At 35.2% G+C, this 24,924-nt stretch overlaps 1 protein-coding gene across 2 annotated transcripts in view; it reads right to left on the bottom strand.

Annotated features, from left to right (window-relative positions):
* The window catches only part of chas (chascon), a 161,235-nt gene that overhangs the window by 95,362 nt on the left and 40,949 nt on the right, over nt 1–24,924 (bottom strand). Inside the window, exons 1-6 of one of the 2 annotated variants that reach the window (XM_089729138.1) lie at nt 22,973–23,115; nt 5,478–5,670; nt 5,179–5,215; nt 4,872–5,041; nt 4,059–4,137; nt 3,426–3,619 (exon numbers count right to left, since the gene is read on the bottom strand). In XM_089729138.1, coding sequence (XP_089585264.1) covers nt 3,426–3,619; nt 4,059–4,137; nt 4,872–5,041; nt 5,179–5,215; nt 5,478–5,597 — 600 coding nt within the window. In that variant the 5' untranslated portion in view covers nt 5,598–5,670; nt 22,973–23,115. Of the gene's footprint in view, nt 1–3,425; nt 3,620–4,058; nt 4,138–4,871; nt 5,042–5,178; nt 5,216–5,477; nt 5,671–22,972; nt 23,116–24,924 lie in introns of those variants that run through there. The other variant, XM_089729139.1, reaches the window with a different exon arrangement.

Here is a 24,924-nt window from a genome sequence, read left to right as displayed (position 1 = left end):
CTATATTCAAATTTATCCTAGTAGTAATGTGATTATTATTAGAAAGAAAAAACTTAAGTTTTACGAGTATTTAACGTTTTATTCATGCGTTTAGCATAGATGAGCTCATAATTCACCATCCGGTCTGCAGATATTGAAACGGGAATATTATCTCACACCTTGAACGTGACTGGTTGGTTGACTGGAAAATTGAATTGGAATCAAACTGTTTTCTATTGATGCCCGGTCGAAGTCACAATTTATATATTTCTCAATTACAGAAACATAAATTTACGAGTGTACTTTTTTCGTGTATGTATAGTATATTTTTTATTCCTTAGATAGGTGGACGAACTCCCAAACCACCTGGTGTTAAGTGGTTACTGGAGTCCATAGACATCTACAATCTTGAGATATAAGTTCTAAGGTCTCAATTATAGTTACAGCGGCTGTCCCACCCTTCAAACCGAAACGCATTACTGTTTCACGGCAGAAATAGGCAGGGTAGTAGTACCTACCCGCGCGGACTCACAAGAGGTCCCACCACCAGTACAAAAAGTTCTCAGAAAATGCAACCAATGATTTTTCTGTATAAACTCAAATTAATCAAAAGCGTGCCTCGTAGCAATTCAACACAGCACAAACACTAACTAACCCTTAAGCCTAACAAAGACAGCGCTGATTTAATTAAGAAAATAATTAATTCCGGGATAATGTACAACCTGCCAAGCTTGAAACTGTTTTAATTAAAACTTCAATTTGACCATACATCAACTGTTAAAACGGGGAACCTCCTTCTAATTGGCTTCATGTTTGCCTTCATTGCACAACCTTGCTGTGCGGAAATCACGCTATCCGCACTGCATACTGCACACGATTGACCTATATTAAACGCGGATTAACGGCAATTTAGTCTTTCAAGATTTATTGGCTGAGTTTCCGAAAGTCATTAGTGAATAGTGAAGATGCCACTTTTATTTTACAATAGCTTAATGATGGAACGTTCATTAAAAGTTTAATCTGCTGATGTACCATCAAACATAGGTAAATTTTAAGACTAGTTGTAATTTTTGAAAATTTTAATCAACTCTATTGCAGTTTCGAAAAATGGAACATACTCCGTGGAGCGAGTGACATTACTGTGTCATGATCCAAATTTTATTCTTCAGAACTTGTATTTATACAAACATGTATACCAAATGTCGCTAGCGCGATTCAGGCATCTGTTAAATATCATGTGTTCTATGATATACATATATCGTTACACTTGAAACAGTCCCATCGTCTGGTTACTACTCTGGCGATTTCTGTTGCAAAGATACACGCATTCTAATCCGAAGAGCGACCGATAGCCATTGCTTCAGTAATATAAAAAGGTGAACGATAATTTTTTTAAGCTATTGCATAGATTTTATCGCGGGCTTTGAGCTCGGCGACCGAATCAAGAAATTCCGTAACGAAAACAACACCTCTCCGCCTACCATGTAGCTCACGTTCAATACATTTACACGTTGCGCTTGTGTAGTGTTTGTGAATAAGCGCGCGGCGTGACGTCGCACTGCATGCGCATCATGAAAAGTCTGCCCATCTCTCTCTCGCGCAGTCTAGCTTATGAGTGTGAAGGGGACAGTTAATGTTTTGCTTTAGTTAATGTTTATAAATATAGCGTGGTCTTATTTTATTATTGTTTTAATATTAAATTATTATTGTCTAATTATAATTGCGTAAGTTGATAAAAAAATGCTATGCAATAGCTTTACCGTGACAGTCCCCAAGTGCCACACGTGTTTTTACCACTCCGGCTCTAGAATGAGCTCTCTGTCGCGGCGTCTCTTGGGTGCGATGGGCTGTGACACGTTATTCTCCAAACGAGATTTGAAAAGAGTCCAAAATTATAGGCAGCAATTTGGTTTTACTCTTAGCGCTACTGTACAAGCGACGATGACCACTCATTATCAAGCTGGCCATATCCTCAAAAACACTAACATTATGGACTCCCATAACTTAAAATTAGATGAGCAATGAACAAGTCCATCAATCGACGCTATTAAGAAGCTATATAAGCTATATAATCGCTAGATATAGATCGTTAATCTTTTATAAATTCTTAAAACAGCCAGTTAAATAACGGCGATTCGAAAAAGGTCACAGCATCGGATCCATTACCATGCATCAAACTCGATATCACTTACAAGACTCGAACGACGAAAACTTATCGAGCGCGTCCCTTGAATCTCAAGATATAAATACTGCTTTAAAAGCATTCCTAAATAGCCTGCAAATAGCAGCCATCACGAAGACTGACGCCTTATAGAATATTCCTCTATGTGAAAATAATTTATGACAGGGAAAACAAGATTAAATTATTCCTACATTAATGAACACACTTGTAAATGAATGTCTCTTAGATATGCTACAAGCATCTCGAAGATTATCTGAACATAATTTTAAACTGTATTGGGACTCAAAGTGGAATTTGTAAACCATATTTCTTAACTACGTCCTGTACACAGTTATGTACAATTATCATATAAAATACTGCCATAGGAAACTAAACTCTAATTGATACATTTACATATATCTATGTCTATATCGATATCTATGTCTACTCTATGTCTTTGATTAATATAGGATAATATAAGTGTTTTAGAAGGTAGAACTGAATAATTACTGAAATAACACTCGTTTGAAACAACTTTAAGTCAAAGTTGTAAAATCGTACACAATGGATTTTGTACATAGTAATGAAAACTTTACTTTGTTAGTTTATTTTATAATACTAGAATGATGTGTTAGAAATAATGAAACACAATGCGTTTGCTAGGAATGAAAAGTTGCTTGTATTTCTCTCTGGGCCATAACTATAAGTCGACTTATGTAAAATCTCGAACCAAGAACACACTGTCGTATTTAATATCGCAAATATACCCGGCGCTGTTCGCTTCATATCTTTTACCATTATAAAAAGTATTCTATGTGTAATCCAGCTTATAATAACCTATCTTTGTGCGAAATTTCATTCCAATCCCTCCAACTGTTGCGTGTTTTAATATCCAAACATAAAAATTACATATTCGAGAAATTCAATATCAATATATATAAAAATGAATTGTTGTTCGTTAGTCTCGCTAAAACTCGAAAACGGCTGGACCGATTTGGCTAATTTTGGTCTTGAATTATTTGTGGAAGTCCAGAAAAGGTTTAAAAGGTAGATAAACATGAAAATGCTCGGAATGAAATAAAAATAGCAATTTTGTTTTCCCTTGGATGTGTACCCCGTCGGACGGATTCCTTTTGCTTGTTTTAAGTTTTTATACAAGAGTTTAGGTATTTTATTTATCGATTGAGGCACTATGAAGTCTGCCGGGTTAGCTAGTCATTTATACAGCGGTACAATGAAACGTAATTTACTCTGCATTACTATAAGCAATTAATTTTAAACTTACCTCATGTGTTGTATCCCCTTTGTGTATCCGCTCTTCCGTCTCTTTCACTCGTTCGGTTATGTTCCTCGTGAGCACGCGAAGGTCATGGCTCTCCCTGACCTTGCCATCAGGGTTAGCAACAACGCTCGACGAAACCAGGACTTTTGCTCCAGCGGGTGACACTTCACCGACGACCGTTTGAAGTCCGTCCACTTCTAAAAATATATTACAATATTTTTTGTTCCAATTATATTAAAAATAAATCTGGAGCTTTAATATATATATTTTTTTCAAATTTTAATAAAGGCTCGTTAACCCTACGGCTTTATATTGTATTAATACCAGTCACGTTAAAATCTATTAAGTTGTCTATAAGACATATGTATATAACCAACCAATTTTTTTTTGTTGCGATCTCATTTGATATTTAAAATAGGCCATTTTTCAATTAAGAATTCTTCAGCTTCAGAAACTTAGCATCGGTATTCAGGTTATATTCCAAATTACATTCAGTAATCGCTTGGAATCAGATGGGTCGTAATCTTGCCTGCCCATAATATGTTAGTAATAACAAATTAACTCTTTTACGAAATCCCACAACCAATAAACATACTTTAAGCAGAAATTCAGCTCTTAATTTAATAAAATGTTTACCATCAGCCGGTGCTCCAATAGCTCCATCAATCTCTGTTGTAGAAGCGGCATTATCATTTTGGCCTTCTGGAACGCGATGCTAAAATAAAATAAATGATCAATGATATAATTTGAATGATTGTTCTTAAAACAACGCTCGTGCTGCCATAAGTCGGGGAAGAATATATCAAAGATTTCTTCAAGTAACATCGAAATAGCATCAAATCTCTGTTTCTGTGTTCTGAGTCAACACTCCGAAAACCAAAAAAGCCCAAGAAACGCTTCTTCCAGATTCCTTTAAAAATGTAAAGAGAATACCTTAAATTTGGCGTAATAAGTGAATAATCGTAATAAGTCGTGTTTTTTTTTTATGTCACATGAATGCGTCGCACGCATCGTTTATGGTATTGTTAGTACTTCAAGAGAGGCTTCAGCCGAGTACCATTTATATACGATGCAGAAAAACTTAACAAATTTATGGATTTCAATTCTATTTATCGACAAATTTTTTTTTTACAATTATTACGAACCGTGGCGTTTTACTAAACTAAATTGAATCTCAAAATTAATTCCTTTCAATTACTAAGCTGCTGACTTTATATATCCGATTTAATGTTATAAAAATCATAGTTGAGTATTAATAACTAACCTCTCAAGGCTATCAACTTAGATAGGAAAAAAAAAAGTAACGGAGAGGATGTTAGTTGCATTTAAATTGCTGAAAAGAAATCATTTAATGTTAATGACAATATTGATTTACATTTCAAGAAAAAGTGTTCTCGATAAGTCATGAATACATTAATGTACTTTCTAGAAACAAGTTGTAAGACTCACTTCAGTCTGTTGTAAATTAGTGGTGTGCGTGTCTTCGTTGACTGACGTAGATATCTTCGGTCCAGAATCACTCAGGATGCGTCCGTCTTCTAATATTAGTTCACGTTTCACCCTCGTCTCTATCTGCCGGGTCGTTGTGACTTCACTTGTTTTACGAGTCACCCATTCTTCTGTAAATTTATCCGTAATTTAAGTACATCTTGCTCTAGACGTCACAAATTCTTGGACTCTTAGGGTGCGTTCATCAACAAGACAAGAACTTATTCAATGTGAAACCTTTTTTTTATAAAAAGATTAAAAAACTAACCTTCTTTGGTTGTAGCAATAGTGTCTCCGGGCTCAGCCTGAAACAATAACATTTTTTTGTTAGATCTACCTAATATTATTTAAATCTGACGTGTTGTATGGATAATTTGCTATCATTAAAACAAAAATCACTATAAAATTAATAACTAAAATAAATCAACTTTAATGCCCGTAAAAAATAATAACAATCAGTAAAATAATTATTTTTTACAATTAACAATACTGAAGCCTTTTTACATAAATAATAATATATTTTTTTAAAACCCATAGTTAAATTTAAAATGCAGCGCCATCTCTTACCGAGTAGTCTAAACTATAAAACTCGTACCCGTGTTCGGGTGCTGGCGAAATAAATCGTAATAGTACACGTGGCCGTCGCTTGATGGCGCCATGCTCACTCAACGTAAATACAGTCACCATGTAAGTTCATAAAATAATTTATCACTTAATTATCACTGCTTATTGAAATCATAACACTAAATATCACCATAATCTTAATAAAAAAATATGATTTTTGAATCTAGTATTAAAATAACACCTAATACAATTATATAAAAACGATGTATTAAAAAAAACTCGGGAAATCGCGAAAACTGGAAAATCGTGTGTTCTATACCCTCACCTATAACTGACTGAAGGAAAATCAAGGCTTAGCAGTAATTTAATTATTAATTGCAGATTAACATTTTCTTTTGGCACACAATACAGTAGTGACCCGATGAGTATTCAGTTTGTATGGTTCTGCTTCCGCTGGGATTGCACTGTTCTGTTGAACCCGTAAAATATAATATAACTATGTTAGTATATAACGGTAAAGAATCGGAGTAATGTGTTTTCCGGGACAGTTTTTTTAGAAACATAAAAATTATAATTAAGGAAGGAATTTAAGCGTAGTCGCCTTAGGAAAATAATCTATTGCCTAGTGAAAAACGACTAAAGTAAGGATCGCGAAGATATGTCGCCTACGCAATATTATTACTTCTGTAACTGAAATCTTGGAGCTATAAAGCTATAAATGATAATTAATTGTGTGACGAAAAAATAAAAGGGAAATAAAATGATGGATACCCTAGTCTCGTTCAAATAGGGCTGCGCTGTTGCATACTCATTTGAAACGAAATGGAAAGTATTTCCGCCTATGTCAACTCCTACGGGAAAATTTAAATGCAGGGACATTATTAAGGAAGTATAATTGTAATTTATAATATTTACATACAACAATTGTCAATATTTTATAAATTATTAAATCTCTTTAATATTGTTGATAGTCAACCGGTAATATCGCGTGATATTAGTTTAAAAAAATATTCTGAATAGCACAAATAACAAAGGATCCAAAAGGCATATTAAATATCTCGATTTATTATGTTGTGTCGTTCTAAAAAGGTGACGTAAAAAAAATTTATCCGGTCAATCACCCCTGACCATAGACAATTGAGTGCATGTCAGCCGAGTGACAGATCGTTGCGTCCGAATGATTTATAATGACAGTAGCTTGTGTGGATATTATCGATATGTTAATCTGATTTTATCGATTCTTGACTCTATCTAGTGACGTCTTCACTGCTTCGCTCCGTCATTTTTTACTTTTACCATACATTTTTTATGACATTGCAAATCTGATTTTTTAATGAAAGACCCATCTGATAACAACTTCTCAATTTTTCGTTGTCGTTAATATTGTCAAGTAAAAATAAAATAAAACGCCCTTCATCTTAAATAGAATCGAACAAGAAATCATTTTCCTAAAATTGTATTCAGGCGTGTTGACGAATACTGCGAATAAAATATTTAAAAACTAGTATTAATCGGTGCGACCTTACTCGAGTGAAACTAGAAAAGCCAATGAACTCATTAACGTATATTTCTTAGTAGTAAATCACACAATTTTATTTCATTGGCGTTATAACGATAGCGTCAGATTATAAAAAAACTAGCGACCCGCCCTCGCTCCGCTTCGGAAACATTAAAACACACATGAAACCAAAAAAATAAATAAAAAGAAAAATAAAAAAGTAGCCTATGTTCATCAGGGATAATGTCGGCTTCTAATGGAAAAAGAATTTTTCAAATCGGTCCAGTAGGTTCGGAGCCTATTTGAAACAAACAAACAAACAAATATTTCCTCTTTATAATATTAGTATAGATGTTTAGAAAAAACCAGTACTATAAATAAAATCAAAACAAAGATATTAAAAACGAATAAAACCTAAATATTAGTGAGTAGAACGTATTATACTGTGCATCAGAAGTGATAAGCATCACCATCCTGTTTCTGCCGCGAAGCATTCATGCGTTGTGGTTTGAAGTGCGATGGGTACCGTTAACCATTTAACACCAAGTGGATCATGAGCTCGTTCAATCATCTATCTATAAAATAAAATAAAATCAATATTTTTTTTTTTTCATAAGGAACTTTCCACAAGAGATTTAATTAATTAATTAATTTTAAAAAATTATTGTTACATTTTGTTTTAATATTAATATTGCCAATCATGAATTGTGTTTTAATAAATAGATTTGCAAAAGAAAAGATATGATATATGATGTAGTAAAAATCGACGTTTGTCACGGGAAATTACTACGGGCACCGACAGCTTAGATTTTGTTTCAATGTCTAAGGTCGCGGCCTTGCAGTGGTCACCGCAGCGCGACGCTGTGAGGTCGACCGCAGTCACTGCCGATGCGCCCGGTTCGACTGGTAACTTCACGTTGGTCGCCAATGTGAAATACGAATGAACTTGTATCCTCACAAGGATTTCTAAAACGTGATTTGAGAAAGCTTTCCGTTGTTTTGGGAACAGCTCAAAGCTCTAGTAGTGTTTAGCGGTTAAATTGACAGCCTGGCATTACAAGAGTGGAGCTTGAGACATGGATTCAAAGCCTCAATGTCCTTGTAATAATAGCTATTATAGTTTTTTTCCCTACCTATGCTGATAGCCTTGAGAGGCTATTTCAGCTTACCCTAGCGTGTGTAGGTGAGCTCACGGGGCTCAAGCCGGAGAATTGCTAACACTGATCCTAGCAAGAGCAGTGCTTCGCAGAATCTACCACCGGATCGGAAACGCGATCCACTGAGAAGATCCGGCGAGAAACTCAGTGGGCTGTGTCTGTGAGTTAATTCGCTCGTCGAGCCCTTCGTCGCAAGCGACGGGTTCGACGAGGACGGTGACCGGTGCTTGTAGTGCCTAAAAGCACCGTTAATGGATCAGGAGGATCCGTGATGACGCGCTTTGGGACTCTAGTTCTACCTCTAAGCCCGTTGTAAACAATATAATGAAACCTGCGCTTCCTAAAAACATTATTAAAATATTCAGTGATGAACTAGGGAAAAATATGGGTGTAGCGCTGAATGATCTGTGTTTGGGACAATCTGTCATAAATTATTGTATGCCTGGGGCTTCATGTACCCACATACTCAATAAAATTTTAAATGTGACTCATTGCCCTAACACAACAATAATCATAATGATTGGGAGAAGGGGAAATGCAGATATAAGAGATATAAAATATCAAATAAATCAATTATTAACACTACAGGTGAAAAAGATCATCATGTTTGCATTTCCATTCATTCAGAGTATGCCAGCAGAAAATAAAATCAGACATTGCATTAATGATTTCATGCAGACAATTTCTAATGTTAATAATTATTATGTCATGACACCATGCAAATCAGAAAATATATTTTATACTATTGACATTAATTGCATGATAAAAAATAAATGTATTATTATGACAAAACCTAACAAATTCTATTTAGGTAGCTACAATTTTAGACAAGTAGCAAACTCGCTACATTATTTTTTACACATTTATCTAGCCATGAATTTGGCTAATCAACCTACTGCTTCTTTTGAGCAGAAAAAAAATATGACATCTATTAATTTGGAATCCGTTCCAAGTACTTTAAATTAATTACTAAGACAACAGAGTTTACCTCTTGCAGTAAATATGATTTATTTGGACACAGCCCATCAACAAATAATATTTCTTTGAAAACAACTGTGATCAACCTGGTGCATCAGAACTTACAAGGTTTGATGGGTAAAGAACTTGAAATTGATTTGTTCCTAGATTATAATAAAGTCAATGTTCTATGTGTTACTGAACATTGGCTTAAAAAATATGAATTAAATTGCAATTTTAAAAATCACCAGGTTGTAAGTTCCTTCTGCAGAGAGAATGCTATACGAGGTGGCTCACTGATCATTGTTAATAAAGATTATAAATGTAAGGAACGTAGAGACATTGTGAGCCTCTCTGTGGAACGGATTATTGAAATGGCATGTGTAGAGCTTGAGCGATTCATTGTTGTAAGTGTGTACAGGCCCCCGAATTCGTTATATGATTTTTTTGAAAATATAATGGAACGTGTTTTATTAAAGCTTTCTGTTTCTAATAAACATGTTTTTATTTGTGGTGATTTTAATATAAATTTATTAGAAAATACAAATGCCACTATTAGACTCAGAACATTGTTAAAATCATATAACCTTAGCAATCTATTTTCAGAGCCCACAAGAATAACTAGCACATCGGCAACGTGTATAGATAATATTTTCACAAATGTAAAACCTTTACATAAATGCATTATTAATCATTTAAGTTCAGACCACAGTGGACAATTCTTATCTTTTAAAATTAAATCTGTTTCAGATGTTAATAGTACAAGAAAGCTACCGTTTGTTCCTATTAATATTAGACGTTTGGAGAAGCTTAGAGGTAAAGTTTGGGCAAAAATTCCGAATGTTTGTTATAGTGAAGATCCTAATGTTCATTACATGGATTTATTTAATGTTATTAATTCTGAATTTAGTGCCATCTTTACTTCTAAAACTCTGATCTTACATAATAAAAGATCATTCAATGAATGGGCGACTGTTGGAATTCACAAAAGTAGGCAGAGATTATACGATCTCTATCATGAAAAATCATATAATCATAATAAGTCATTTCATGAGTATGTCTCTAAATATTCCAAGCTGTTTAAAAAAGTCTGTACATTGGCCAAGTCATTGCACTTAGGCAATCTTATAAAAAATGCACCTGACAAAATTAAAATGACTTGGAATATCATTAATAGGGAGACTGGGAATGTCAGAAACAGCAATGCTGAATTAACTTTAAAAATCAATAATCGAATAATAACTTCTCATCAAGAAGTGGCCAGTGCCTTTGAGCACTACTTTGCTGATATCCCAGCTTCTACCACAAAATCTTTAATTTCATCTCCTACCGTCGCCGAATCATTACTGCAAAATCATGTTGATAAATGCAGTGTTAACTTTAAGTTCACAAATATTGATATAAAGGACATAATTGATAATTTCAAGCTCATTAATATTAAGAAAACTGGTGATTTATGGGGAATTTCAATTAATGTTATAAAATCCATTATTGATATAATTGCACCTTACCTTGCTACAATATTTAATGACTGTATTGATGGTGGTGTGTTTCCTGATCTAATGAAATATAGTAAAATAATACCGTTATTTAAATCTGGTAGTACTTTTGACCCCTCTAACTTTAGGCCCATTTCAGTACTACCTACATTGAGTAAAATTTTTGAAAAAATTATTCTGGAACAACTTTTGAACCACTTCAATTCCAATAACCTGCTTCATAACAAACAATATGGATTCACTAGAGGTCGTTCAACTATTGATGCAGGTGTAGATCTCATTAAAAATATTTTTCAGGCTTGGGAAGAGTCGCATAATGCCCTTGGGGTTTTCTGCGACTTATCTAAAGCTTTTGATTGTGTTGAGCATAATACATTGTTGAGGAAATTACACCATTATGGTATTAGGGGCGTTTCATTAGAACTTATTAAATCTTATTTATCCGGAAGAATCCAAAAGGTAGACGTTAAAGGAACGAGATCTTCCGGTGTCTTACTTAATATGGGTGTTCCTCAGGGTTCCATATTGGGTCCCTTCCTGTTTCTTGTATATATCAATGATTTACCTAAGTTTATTGAAACCCGTCACGAGGTCGTATTATTCGCTGATGATACATCATTATTGTTTAAAATTAAACGACATTTGGAAGATTATGACGATGTGAATGATGCTATCTCGCGCGTGGTACATTGGTTTAGTGTTAATAATCTGTTATTAAATAACAAAAAAACAAAATGTATAAAATTTACCACACCTAATGTTAGACAAGTTGACACTAATATTACTGTAAGTGGAGAGACACTGGAGCTTGTGGATTCGACAGTTTTTCTTGGTATAACAGTTGATTCTAAGCTGCAGTGGGGTCCTCACATATGCAAGTTAGCGAGTAGGCTTAGTTCTGCAGCGTTTGCGGTAAAAAAAATACGAATGTATATTAATGAAGATACGGCACGCTTGGTTTATTTTAGTTATTTTCATAGTGTTATGTCCTATGGCATTTTGCTATGGGGCAATGCTGCCGATGTCGAAACGATTTTCAACCTGCAGAAGAGGGCTATTCGTGCTATTTATAATATGCACCCGAGGGAATCCTTGAGGGACAAGTTTAAGGAAATCAAAATTCTAACTTTAGCGTCCCAATACATTTTTGAAAATTTATTGTACGTGCGTAAAAACATTGAAGAATTCCCCAGAGTCTGCGATTTGCACAATGTGAACACTAGGAACAAACATAGGCTTGCGTTGCCGGCGGCTCGAATTAAGAAAATAAGCAACTCTTTTAGGGGGCTGGGTGTACAGCTTTTCAACAAGATCCCACTAAACGTTCAACTACTACCTGTTCATAGATTTAAGAAAACTGTTAAGGAACGTTTGTGCAACAAGGCATATTATAAAGTTAAGGATTATTTACTAGATGGCACTACGTGGGAATGAGGCGCTCGCTCCTGGCCTTTTCATTTTTCATTATTATTATTATTTTTTTAGACTTGTTTTTTCTTTTATTGTGAATATTTCTATTTATTTAAAAAAAAGAAAATATTTGAGAAAAAACAAAAAGAAAAAAAAAAGCCCGCTGAGTTTGTTTCGCCGGTTCTTCTCAGGACTGTGGCTTTTTTTGGAACCGGTGGTAGAGTTAACATTGTTATTTGTATTTTGACATTCAACAAGTGTGTCATACTGACATCTAAGTTGAAATAAATGATTTTGAATTTGAATTTGAATTTGATTTTGAATTTGGGCGACGTCGACGGTTTACCATTCGGCTATTACAGTATGACACATACAACAACAACGCTTCGATCGATTCGAACGATCGCTTCGTGGTAAAACATTTGGACCAGGTTTTTATGTGATAAAGTATATACTGGTGGTAGGATCTCTTGCGAGTCCACACGGGTAGGTACCGCCACCCTGCCTATTTCTGACGTGAAGCAGTAATGCGTTTCGGTTTGAAGGCTCGGGCAGCCGTTGTAACTATAATGAGACCTCAGAACTCATATCTCAAGGTGGGTGGCAGTATTTACGTTGCAGATATCTATGGACTCCGGTATCCACTTAACATCAGGACATCAGGTGGGCCGTGAGTTCGTCCACGATCTAAGCAATAAAAAGAAAATACAATTTTTTATTTGCGATTCAGAGACTACGATTTTTTCAAGAAATCTTAACCATTTTAGTAATTTTCATATTTTATATTTTTCTTATAAATTTTAGCATTTATTTAATACTAGCGAACCCGGCGAACTTTGTTCCGCCTTAGAGGCAATAAATGAGCAGACTTTTAATCAAGGTCAATTTTTTATTTGGATAATTAATGTAACTTAAAAAAGCAAGTATTTTCATGATTCTTTATTGGACACGTATTTTAGTTATATTATTATATTTTCTTGTTCTTCTTCAGTCCTTTCACTCGCAAAGTTTCGAATCCTAGTTGCATTACGGTTTCGTCGGGAAAGATTTGATCGTGTTGGTCGCGGCATGGCTTTCTTAATTATTACCTATCTCGGCACAATAAGCTAATCGAAACTCGAAATAAACACATCAACCGGTCAACTTCAAAATTCTACTATAATTAACATAAACTACATTACGTTTAGCTGTCAGTTGCGTTTTGTTATTCCATATCTGTTGCGTTTTGTTATTCCATATCTGTTGCGTTTTGTTATACCACTTTTTATGTCACATCCCACAGAAACGTGATAAAAAGTATCCTATGTCCTTCTCCTGATCCAAGCTACCTCCCCACCAATTTTCAGCCAAATCAGTTCAGCCGTTCTTGAGTTATAAATAGTGTAACTAACACGACTTTCTTTAATAAATATAGATAATAGCGAAATTTACCACATCAGGAGTTTCACAGAATGACCATAGTCAATATTATTAACTTAATTTAAATTCCACGACACTATCTTAACTATATTTTGAGCTCTGGCTTAACCACGTCCCACGTGCCACACAGAAAGGCTGCCTTCAAACAAAATAAGCATGCGTGCGTATTCTTTTCTCATTCTAATTTTATATAATATATTCCGTGTTCTAGTTTGTTCTATATTATTAACAATGCAAGACTAGCATGTTCAGCGCAGTGAGACGCCCAAGGCTACCCCGCAGTGCATAGTGGATGCACCACTTTATTGTTCAAATCAGGTACATGCAATCTATTGTGTTTACTGATTTTCAATGTAACGCCGTCAGCACGAAGACCGTATCTTATTTTGTTTTAACGATATTATGTTAGTTTTATTTACATTTCTTCTCTAAAGTATCACAAAGCAAACGGCTTGTCCCGTAAGTCGAACTTTCTCAATTAGAGATGGAATGTAATGGGACGGAGAGATTACTCGCTGTCGGGAAGTCTTTACGAGTTCATTAGGACGATTCATACCCGATCCTGTAGACCGAATGGTAAGCAGTCGACGTCGCTCAAAACACGTCATTACGGATCCTCCGGATCCATTAACGGTGCTTTTAGGTACCACAAGCAACAGTCACCGTCCTCGTCGAACCCGTCGCTTGCGACGAAAGGCTCGACGAGCGAATTAACCCATAGATACTGCCCACTGAGTTTCTCGCCGGATCTTCCCAGTGGGTCGCGTTTCCGATCCGGTGGTAGATTCTGCGAAGCACTGCTCTTGCTAGGGCCAGTATTGGCCACACTCCGGCTTGAGCCCCGTGAGCTCACCTACACGTCAAGGAGAAGCTGAAATAGCCTCTCAAAGCATCGGCATAAAAAGGATTTAAAAAAAAAGTTAATCCGATTAAAACATAAGTTTGTTGGCATTTCAAGGAATGTTTATGTGACGCATTAAGTAACGTAAGTAAACTAAGCGATCTGGGATTTCGATCAAAAGGGTGTGACAGCTGTTGTGGGATGTTCTTGAGACTTCGACTCCATGTAACCACTGAATAACGGGTGGACTATAAGCTTGTCTCCCCATTTAAAAGAACAAATAGCAGGACAAAATCGACATTTTCGCAGCGATAAAAATGTTAGTATTCAAGTGTTTTAAGTAACATTGAAATCTGTAAAATCGTCTCTCGTGGCGGAAATAAGGAATTAAATAGATATTTCCCACAACAATCAACGTTAGGTTTTTATCCAAATGACTTTTATCCTGCCCAATGAGTAAATTGCATCATGCAAATATTCATTGAGTGGATTAATAGTCTATGCACTACATTACCGGGGGCTATCGGGACCTATCTGTACGGCCCATCGAATTCGGACACTGATCCGTGAAACAATGAAGTGTTTAGAACCCTCATACACATACAATACAATATTTAGACAGCCAATAATGGAAGCTTCGCCTTGTATTTAGGGCTGACACAATCGGGTAAATTTACGACTGAGTCATTTGATTTTGTCTCCGAAAATTTTATCGGCTGAAGAAGCTTTAAAATTATACTCATCGCCCTAAATCGTTGTTGTTTCGCTGTTTTCTTTAAGATAAAATTGACCTAACTACCTGACGCATTGTTAATTTCATGGCAGAATTTTATTATTCTATACTCTAACGGCCAGCCCTAATAAAGTATGAGTCAAACAATAGCAGCTATCGGGCACCGATCTCGACGTGTACCGATGTAATGGAACGAGGGCGGTGCACATCATAAATATCGACAGAAGTTTCGAATTGACAAGGTTATAGTGTACCTGCCTTAAAACGATCGATCATACTCTATTAGCTATCTACTGTGTAATTTGCGTGTAGATTTTTGCTTATCTTGTATCGATGCAGTTTAGCCACCAGCCTTTTTATTACTCAATTCGCCTCCATGACAATGTCTTAAATCGTATGTTCTTATTAGTTTGATTGACAGACGAGGTGATCACAATCGGATTAAAACAAAAGGTGAGCTCTTTAAAATTAGTCACAGAATCTGGGCTCATATCTTTTCGTTTTCATTATACCTAGTTGTTTTTTTTTTCTTTACCTACATATTAGTATCTTCACGAGTGCTGAAGTTTGATATCTTGTTTGCAATGTTACAAATGCGAATGGCATAAGAAGGTAAACTAAATTTTTTAAATAAAATATTAGGGCGCAAGACTACATTTGGTTTACGATGAACCACGAAAATCGATATGGAAAATCGACATATTTACGTATTAAAGTCGATGAATGTTTTCCATAGATTCCGAAGCGGCTGATTCGTTTTTTGAAGAAATCTTCAGATTGCCCTAGGGGATGGTCCTGTGAAGTTTGGTACCGATCGGATCAAAGTTAAACCAAAGATGGGCCAACAAAGCGGGCCGGGCTTGACTAATTCGTCATAAATATTGACGTTATAAAAAATGTAGACAAAAAACATAATAAGATAAACTCGTCAAAAAAACCGTTGTTTTCAATTATTACTAGATTACAAACTGACTGGTACTGCACAACAATAAAAATTAGCTGTTTTTGAAAAAAAAAGGTCGTTAAAGTTTCATGTAGATTATTCCTCTACCACAGTACGAAGATAACATAATGCTCATGAACATTTATAATTGTAAAACATTAAAAACACATAAGACAGTGTGGGAACAGGAAGTTAATTATACCAATGCTTCTCGTGTCCAATGTCGCTATGAGCTGAGATAATTTACGAAACATACACAAAAGTTCGTTCCATATAAAGCCTGATGGATTGCCAAAACTATATAAAGGCAGGGAGTTGTATTATTGAGGCGCCTTGACTCTACGCAAAGGTCGTTCTTCAGCGGAGCTGTCAGATAAAAGGAAAGGTTTTACCGATAAAAAGATAATATATTTTCGTATCCATTGCACAATATATTATTATTATAATACTTTTGTAAATATCATAACTGTATTTTCTGCTCATTGTATATTTTACTCAAACCTTAGACATCCCTGAGATTGGTCAGATTAATAAAAATACCGACCGTTATGATTTGAAGCTCGGTGAAACGAAAGGAAACAGTGAAAAAAGACAACCGTATCAATAGGATTTTGCTAACGAAAAACCGAGATCGAATATACTTCTGCAGGTTTCACTTTTACCGCGTATGAACTGAATACAGTTTTTTGGTTGCTTATTAGTTGTTAACGTGGAGTAATTGTCGCATGATAAACTGCAAAGCCTCGCGGGTATGTGCCATAATTCTGTCTATTTCTGTCAGATAGCATAATACATAGTAGACTTTGATTGCATCACTTAAAATCGGATAGCTCCAAAACTAGTCTGTCCACTTTCGGTAATAAAAAAACTGTTACGTCCAAAAAACTCTTATTTACATTCCGTCTATATTAAGAATATGTTGGCCATAAGACTATAGTAAATTGAAGAGTTAATAAATGATCAATCAATGTAAGCTTAATATTATCATGAACTAGCATCATTCGTATAAAAGAGAACCATACTAAAGTGAACGTTACAAATCAATAAACAAACAGTTATATCTCATATTGAGCAAGATGTAGTTCAAACTGTGAACGCGCATGAAACCGAAAGTGATTGAAGATCGTAAACCGGCTCGTTATCCGACCACCTGACCCTTTGGCCACACAAGGTCGTACATTTGTAAGCTCTGACAAAGATTTGTTGCGTCTCGAAAGAGCTTTATGTTCGAAAAATTAAATATCCCGAATTTGGTAACTGTAAAATTTGAAACTAGTTTCGAATTCAGTTTCTAGAGAATAAAGCCCACTGAGTTTCTCGCCGGATCTCCTCAGTGGGTCGCGTTTCCGATACGGTGGTAGATTCTGCGAAACACTGCTCTTGTTAGGGTCAGTGTTAGCAACTCTCTGGTTTGAGCCCCGTGAGCTCACCTACAAACGTTAGGGTGAAGCTGAAATAGCCTCTCAAGACTATCAGCATAGGTAGGAAAAAAAGAAGGGAATATTCCGTCGATATACAGAATGTAGTTATACCTTACATAGCCTATTCCCAAACTCGAAAAGAGAATCACTAAGATCAAATATTATACAAATATAAATTACCACATCACACAATATTCCGTTGTTAACAAACTTTTTGACGGTTGATATACCAGGAATCTCTTGGAGGGTTTTTATTTCGACCCTTATCCGTAGGGATTTGAGCTAACGGTAGGGTGTATTGTAAGCCCGCATGAATAGGCGAATCCATATTGCTTATTTCTGTTGCGAATCAGTAATGTATCCCTGTTTGAAGGGCAGCATAAGTGATATACAATACAAATTGAGACCTCAATCTCATATTACAAGATAGGTATAGGCAGTATTTACGTTATAATCTCTATGAGCACTGGTAGCTACAACAGATGGGCAGTGAACTTGTTCATCCTTCGGCACAATTAAAAAAAGTATTTTTGTTAAGCTCATAATTCGTAATAGGCTATTAATTACCGAAATCAACAGCAGTTCTAATATGGAGCGATATACTTACTACCGGCATGGAACGTGCCAGAGTATTTTGTGTTCCCGTTCGGAATTTAAGTTAATGTTGAAAATTAATTTCGTTAATACCAATTCGATTGTAAAATGGTAATCTGTATAACGAACAATATATAAATACTGTAACTGAATATAAGAGGCAATGTAATGCATTGAAATGTGAAAATATTAGTTATTATTCGATATTTTCGACCAGAGATCTTTTTTTACTTCCTACCTATACTGATAGCCTTGAGAGGCTATTTCAGCTTCTCCTTGATGTGTAGGTTAGCTCACGGGGCTCAAACCGGGTGTGTTACTAACACTGGCCCTAGCAAGAGCCGCGCTTCGCAGAATCTACCACCGGATCGGAAACGCGACCCATTGAAAAGATCCGGCGAGAAACTCAGCGGGCTTTGTCTATGGGTTAAATCAGTGACCGAATACTAGCTGTAAAATATACAAACGAATTTTATTTACTGTCGGTTTACCGTCGATCACCTTTGAACTTCAAAAGGTTATTTACTTCAAATTTAAAACTAGGCGTAACACCAACAACAATATTCCTCCGAATTTTAATGTCCCATAATAAGCAATACAATAGCAATTTGCATTTTGCATAAAATTATGCAAAAAAGTTTTAAAATACGAATGCACTGTACAGAAATTAAAATTTTACCTCTACTATGAAACGTGGTGAGTCGTTGACACTCGTTTTAATGAGCAGTATATTTGTTGCTTTCAAGCAAAAGTATTACTTAAGTTTGGTAATACATCAAGTTATTAGTTCAATACACCTAACTTAAGTGACATATACTTATCTATATATTAATACGTGAAGCAAAAACGCTGTACTCCTTTTTACGAAAATTGCGCGGACGGAGGAGTACGAAATTTTCCACACTTATAGAGAATATCGAGAAGGAGTGCTCAATCCTATTTTTTTTATTAGGCATAAAAAGTGCATTACATAAAAAAAAGCATTACACACACTACCATGTATTTGACACACACACAAACTCATATATACTCTTTTGTTTATTGTTTAGTCTGTGATCAAATTGAGAATAGATCAATATTGTTAGTCTTTAATATTATTTGTCTATAGTGTAGTTTTGGCGAAATCTGTGATTACAGAAACATAGTAGTCTTTGACAATGGAACCATAATGATGTTCAAATTTATAATTTCAACTAATTATAGTCGAATTTGGATTACTGCGGGACCACTAGTATATTTTAAAGAATGAATATGGATGAAAAATGAAATTAAAACAAAAAAGCCTAAAAATACATTTTCTGTCTTCGTCCCTCAGAGCCAAACATGGTTTTTTCTCCGATGATAAATAGATCGTTTTCTTTACGTAATCATAAACTGAATCCTCAATATTACGTATAATAATAATAAAATAACAATAAATAATAAAAATCATTTATTGCCTTTCACATCAAATAAAATAAAATGAAATACAAAAAAAAGAAAAGAAAAAAAAAAGAGAAAAAGGCAAAAGGAGGTGAATGGCTTTGCGGGAATGAAGGCAAGGTACGTGTGTATAAATTAGTAAAATTAGTAAATTATAAAAATTTAAGAAAAAAAAACATCGTCAAATTTTACTGATATTACACGAGATTGAGTAGAACTAAAAAAACTACGATTTCTAAGGTTTCATAAGTTAGATTTTAATTGAATTCTAAACTCTACACTTGTAAACAATTGCGATTTAGAATTGACACTCCTAACAGTCCCAACACCATTGTTGGTTTAGACAAAAACGGTCTTACAATGCTTATCTCAGAGTTCAGCTTACAGAACTTAAAAAAACATTCTCAGAACGCATTCCTTTTCCATTGAAATTCTTAACCGGAATTGATGAATCGTATTATCGTACCTTAATATTAAATAAATACAATGCATCCAACATATTGTGTGCATGACAATATTGTTATATTAGAATTACGTGACCAAAGCTCAGACATGCTTTGTTCTACGTAGTTTTCGTATAGAATTAACATGCGATTCTATACCTTAATGCTTCCTGGTCGTTTGCTATGAGGAAAACCTGAACAATCAATAGTTAATTTACTAATAGTGTATCCATTTTCGAAGCCCTAACCTTTTTTTGAGATGCGGGAATCTTAAAAGGCTTTTCCAGTTTCACCGAGATAATTAAACTCAAGGCCCAGCCGGGAGGGCAGCTTTCCAAACTGCCGCTAACAGCTAATCAGGACGAGTGATTGCTACACGATGGTATAGACAAAACGACAGTAACGATACTGGTGGTAGGACCTCTTGTGAGTCCGCACGGGTAGGTACCACTACCCTGCCTATTTCTGCCGTGAAGCAGTAATGCGTTTCAGTTTGAAGGGTGGAAGACGTTGTAACTATACTGAGACCATAGAACTTATATCTCAAGGTGAGTGGCGCATTTACGTTGTAGATGTCTATGGGCTCCAGTAACTACTTAACATCAGGTGGGCTGTGAGCTCGTTCATCCATCTAAGCAATAAAAAAAATAAAAAAAATAAACGAGTGATTGCTACGCGATGATATAGACAAAACGGCAGTAACGGTATCAGCCTGCCAAAATATTTGCTTTATTTACTAAACTTGATGTGAAGTGGAGGTGAACTAGTATAATAACACGTAATTATTTTGAAAGCGAATACCTTCAAAAGTAGAAAATCGGCGAAGTCGCATCGCTCAACACGAGGAAGCCCTCTTATGCTTAGGGCTGCGATAACCTTAACATTAGACGAACAACGACCTCCTTTGTCCCGATTAATTAATAAAAAAAAGCTGACTCTGGTTCAACGAAATGAAGTATCGATTCGGTAATCGATATCTATCTATCACAAGTTTCGAAATGAATAAAAAATCGGCACCATACAAAAAGGCACTGTCACACGAACCGCGTCGCTCTAGTGGTCACAATGTCCACATATCGAATGTCACATGAGTCACCGCAAGGCGATCCCGAATGCAAGGTGAATACACCGACTAATGCCCGTTCCAAATACGGATAAACCAGCCACATTTTATTTAACATTTGGAACTGCCACCGAAAACGAAGACAGCTACTAAAACGCAGGCTTCCAAATTCGAAAGCACTAAAATTGTTTTTGTCGAGTTATACCATACCATTATTTTGGTAATAAATTAAATTTATTGTAGACCAGCTCCGAATCGATACTAAAAAGCTATTGCTTAAGACTATGTAAATCGTAAACTCACGAGTCCAGCTTGGCCAGTTAAAATGAGGCTATTTGAGACAGACTTAAGAACAGGACTAATTAAGAGTGATTAAAACGAAAATTTTATCAAATCAATTCAGAACTTGGAATATTTGAAATTCTAAAACTGTTTTTCTTGTAAGAAAATAGCAAGTGCTTAAAGGAAATACGCATTACATAACGAAATTGTCAATGGAAATAGAAAAATGTAAATTTTAGAGTTTTAGATTATTATTATTTTATTGCCTTTGTAGGCAGACGAGCATACGCCCCACCTGATGGTAAGTGGTGACCGTCGCTCATGGAAGTCAACAATGCCAGGTGCAGAGCCAAGCCGCTGCCTACAAATAGATTAGATAATTGTATACAAAATGTTATCACTGATCCTCCCACATCCGTGCCTGCCCGACCTTCTTACCACTGATTAACGCTCGAAATTGACGCAACGTAGAAATGCGGCAGTTACAAGTGGAATTTACATAAAATGGCGCTCCCACAAACGAGGCAAGGTGAACTGGCTATTCTTAAATATTCGCTACTTAGTTTGAACGGTATTGCGTAATTTTTTATCTACGATGTCGCGTAAATAGCACATAGACTACGTCATAGTAGCCTTTAATGTTACGTAAATAGCAGAAAATAATGATGTTACTGAAGTCGCGTACAGGAATTCAATCAATAAAAATGATATTAACCCTAAAGTTATTGAATACGCAAAATTTATAATATATCAATTAAGAAAACTAACTTTATGAAATTACGTCTTGATTTGTAGTGTTCCAGATTAAAATATGTGTGCAAATGGAGGAAAATAGCAAAAGCCTAACAGATACTCAAGTTTCATACACAAAATGTAGCTACAAAAAGATCTAAGTTCATACATGATTTATTAAAATACTAAGTATTAATTAGTATGTACACTCAATTCAGAAAACCCTGTATTGGCGCTTAAAGAATCATGAATACAGCTTAATAAATAACAAATGTTTTTACCAATTGTAAACCATGATAATACCTCTGGTTCCTTCTAAACTTAGCATTCAAATGGGAATTTATTTTTAACGCATTGTAATTCTGCCTTTTATGGTTTTAATTATTATTACCTAACTAAATACAATTGCTAGGCTTACTGTTCAATTTTATTATGAATTCAATGTTATTTAAATATATATATAAAAATGAATTGCTGTTCGTTAGTCTCGCTAAAACTCAAGAATTTGGCTAATTTTGGTCTTGAATTATTTGTGAAAGTCCAGAGAAGGTTTAAAAGGTAGATAAATATAAAAATGCTCGGAATTAAATAACAATAACAAATTTGTTTTTCCTTTGATGTGTCCCCCGTCGGACGGGTTCCTTTTGTTTGTTTTAAGTTTATTTTATACAAAAGTTTAGGTCTTTTATTTATCGATTGAGGCACTACGAAGTCTGCCGGGTCAGCTAGTTATGAATTAAAAAAAATGTAATACAATTTCTTTTACTGATTCGATATTTTTGCATTAGAAATTTTTGTTTCACAACACCGTTGAATTTTGTTGCAATTCATCAAAAATTCAGAAACTATCTATTAGTATAAATGAGTTCTTAAAACGAATAGTGTGCGATTTCCATTCACGAATTAGATATTGGTTCGTGAGAAAACCGTGCCGTAACACTGAATGCATAATTAGATCGTTCTTAATAATTTTTTAAATCGCCAAGGTTCCTATCTACAGCTAAACGATAATACGATAATGATTCAGGCATTTTCACGCCTAACGATTCAATAACAATTTAATAATAATACACTTTGATCGCACTTTAAAAAAATTAAAGGCACTTCTGTCACGATCACTTCACCACAATAGTCTAATAGGGTTTTAATTTTGTATTCTGTTTTTTTTTTAATTGCAGTAGTGATAACAAGCGTCACGAGGCCGGCCGTCGGAAGCTGAGAACCACAGAGCACTACTAAACCATTGTGTGCAGTTGGATTGTACGTCTGTTTAGCTTATTATGGACATTTTCCATTCTCACAGTGGGGCAATCACTAAGTCGATACGATGTAGTGTTACTAACAGATGTTTTGGTAGCCTCGTGTCAAGGCGACAGCTGATTAGCTTCAAGAATCGGTGTTTAGTTTGTGCATTTTACTAATATATAGTACTGAGTCGTAATATTACTACTACCTCTAAGCACGTTAAGTTTTTATTTATTGCTTAAATATATGAATGGACGAGCTCACAGCCCACCTCGTGTTTAAGTGGTTACTGGAGCCCATATACATCTACAACGTAAATGCGCCACCCACCTTGAGATATAAGTTCTGAGATCTCAGTATAGTTACAACGGCTGCCCTACCCTTCAGACCGAAACGCATTACTGCTTCACGGCAGAAATAGGCAGGACGGTGGTACCTACCCGCGCGGACTCACAAGAGATCCTACCACCAATAATACGTAAAATATAATTCTGCGGGTTTTATTTTTATTACACGATGCTATTCTTTCACCGTGGAAGTAAATCGTGAACATTTGTTAAGTACGTATTTCATTAGAAAAATTGGTACCCGCCTGGGATTCGAACATCGGTGCATCGCTCAACACGAATGCACCGAACGTCTTATCCCCTTTAGGCCACGACGCCTTTGTTTATTATAGATTTCTCGAAAAATATAATTATCTTAAATCTTTAAACGAACAATTCTTGTATATAAATATATATATAATCCGAATCTCGGAAACGGCTCCAACGATTTTCATAAAATTTAGTATACCTACAGGGGATTTCGGGGTCCATAAATCGATCTAGATACGATTTATTTTCAGAAAATGTTGTTTTACTCGTGTTTTCAATAATCAACTTTATCAATAATCAACTTTATGACTCTTCCCGACATCTATTGGCGAATAATAATACTATTTTTTTTAATTGAGGGCAACTAACCGCTTTAAAGAAACAACAAGATGGCGTTATCAAAAAAAAAAACGAGCAAAGCTCAGTCATCATCTAGTTAATGTTTAAATAATTCCGCAGTTTCTTATCGCCACAACAGAATACAGATTTTCACCACAATAAAACTGTATTCATACAAAGATAATCCTGTCATAAATAATTGTATCCATCCTTCACAGTAAATTTCATTCAATTTGTAAAACAATATCGCAGCCATCTTACAAAACAACATACATACATTGTTGTTTAAACTACACTATTTATGTAATATAGATAATTGAAAAGAACCGCATAATATGTAAAATGCATACGTAAATAAATATACAAATAAGGTTTTGTGTTCAATATCACAGTCTAACATAGTAACTTGACTGTAATCTGTGAAGAGTACTGATATTCTAACAATGTTAAATACTGATTATTTATTATTACTTATTGTACAGATGAGTGTACTAGAAAACTGCAAGGTGAATGCATCGAACAGATACAAACTGCTATGCCGGTTAGACCGGTAGGTACCTTTTAAAAAAAATTAAATATATACGTAACACATGTTTTTTTTTATTGCTTATATGGGTGGACGAGCTCACAGCCCACCTGGTGTTAAGTGGTTACTGGAGCCCATAGACATCCACAACGTAAATGCGCCACCCACCTTGAGATATAAGTTCTAAGGTCTCAAGTAAGTTACAACGGCTGCCCCACCCTTCAAACCGAAACGCATTACTGCTTCACGGCAGAAATAGGCAGGGTGGTGGTACCCACCCGCGCGGACTCACACGAAGTCCTACCACCAATAAAAAATCTTCTTTAAAAC

The sequence above is a fragment of the Bombyx mandarina genome, chromosome 08 (assembly GCF_030267445.1).
Source record: "Bombyx mandarina strain Sakado chromosome 08, ASM3026744v2".
In the NCBI taxonomy this organism is placed as follows: Eukaryota; Metazoa; Arthropoda; class Insecta; order Lepidoptera; family Bombycidae; genus Bombyx; species Bombyx mandarina.
This window is presented reverse-complemented; position numbering and strand designations above follow the sequence as displayed.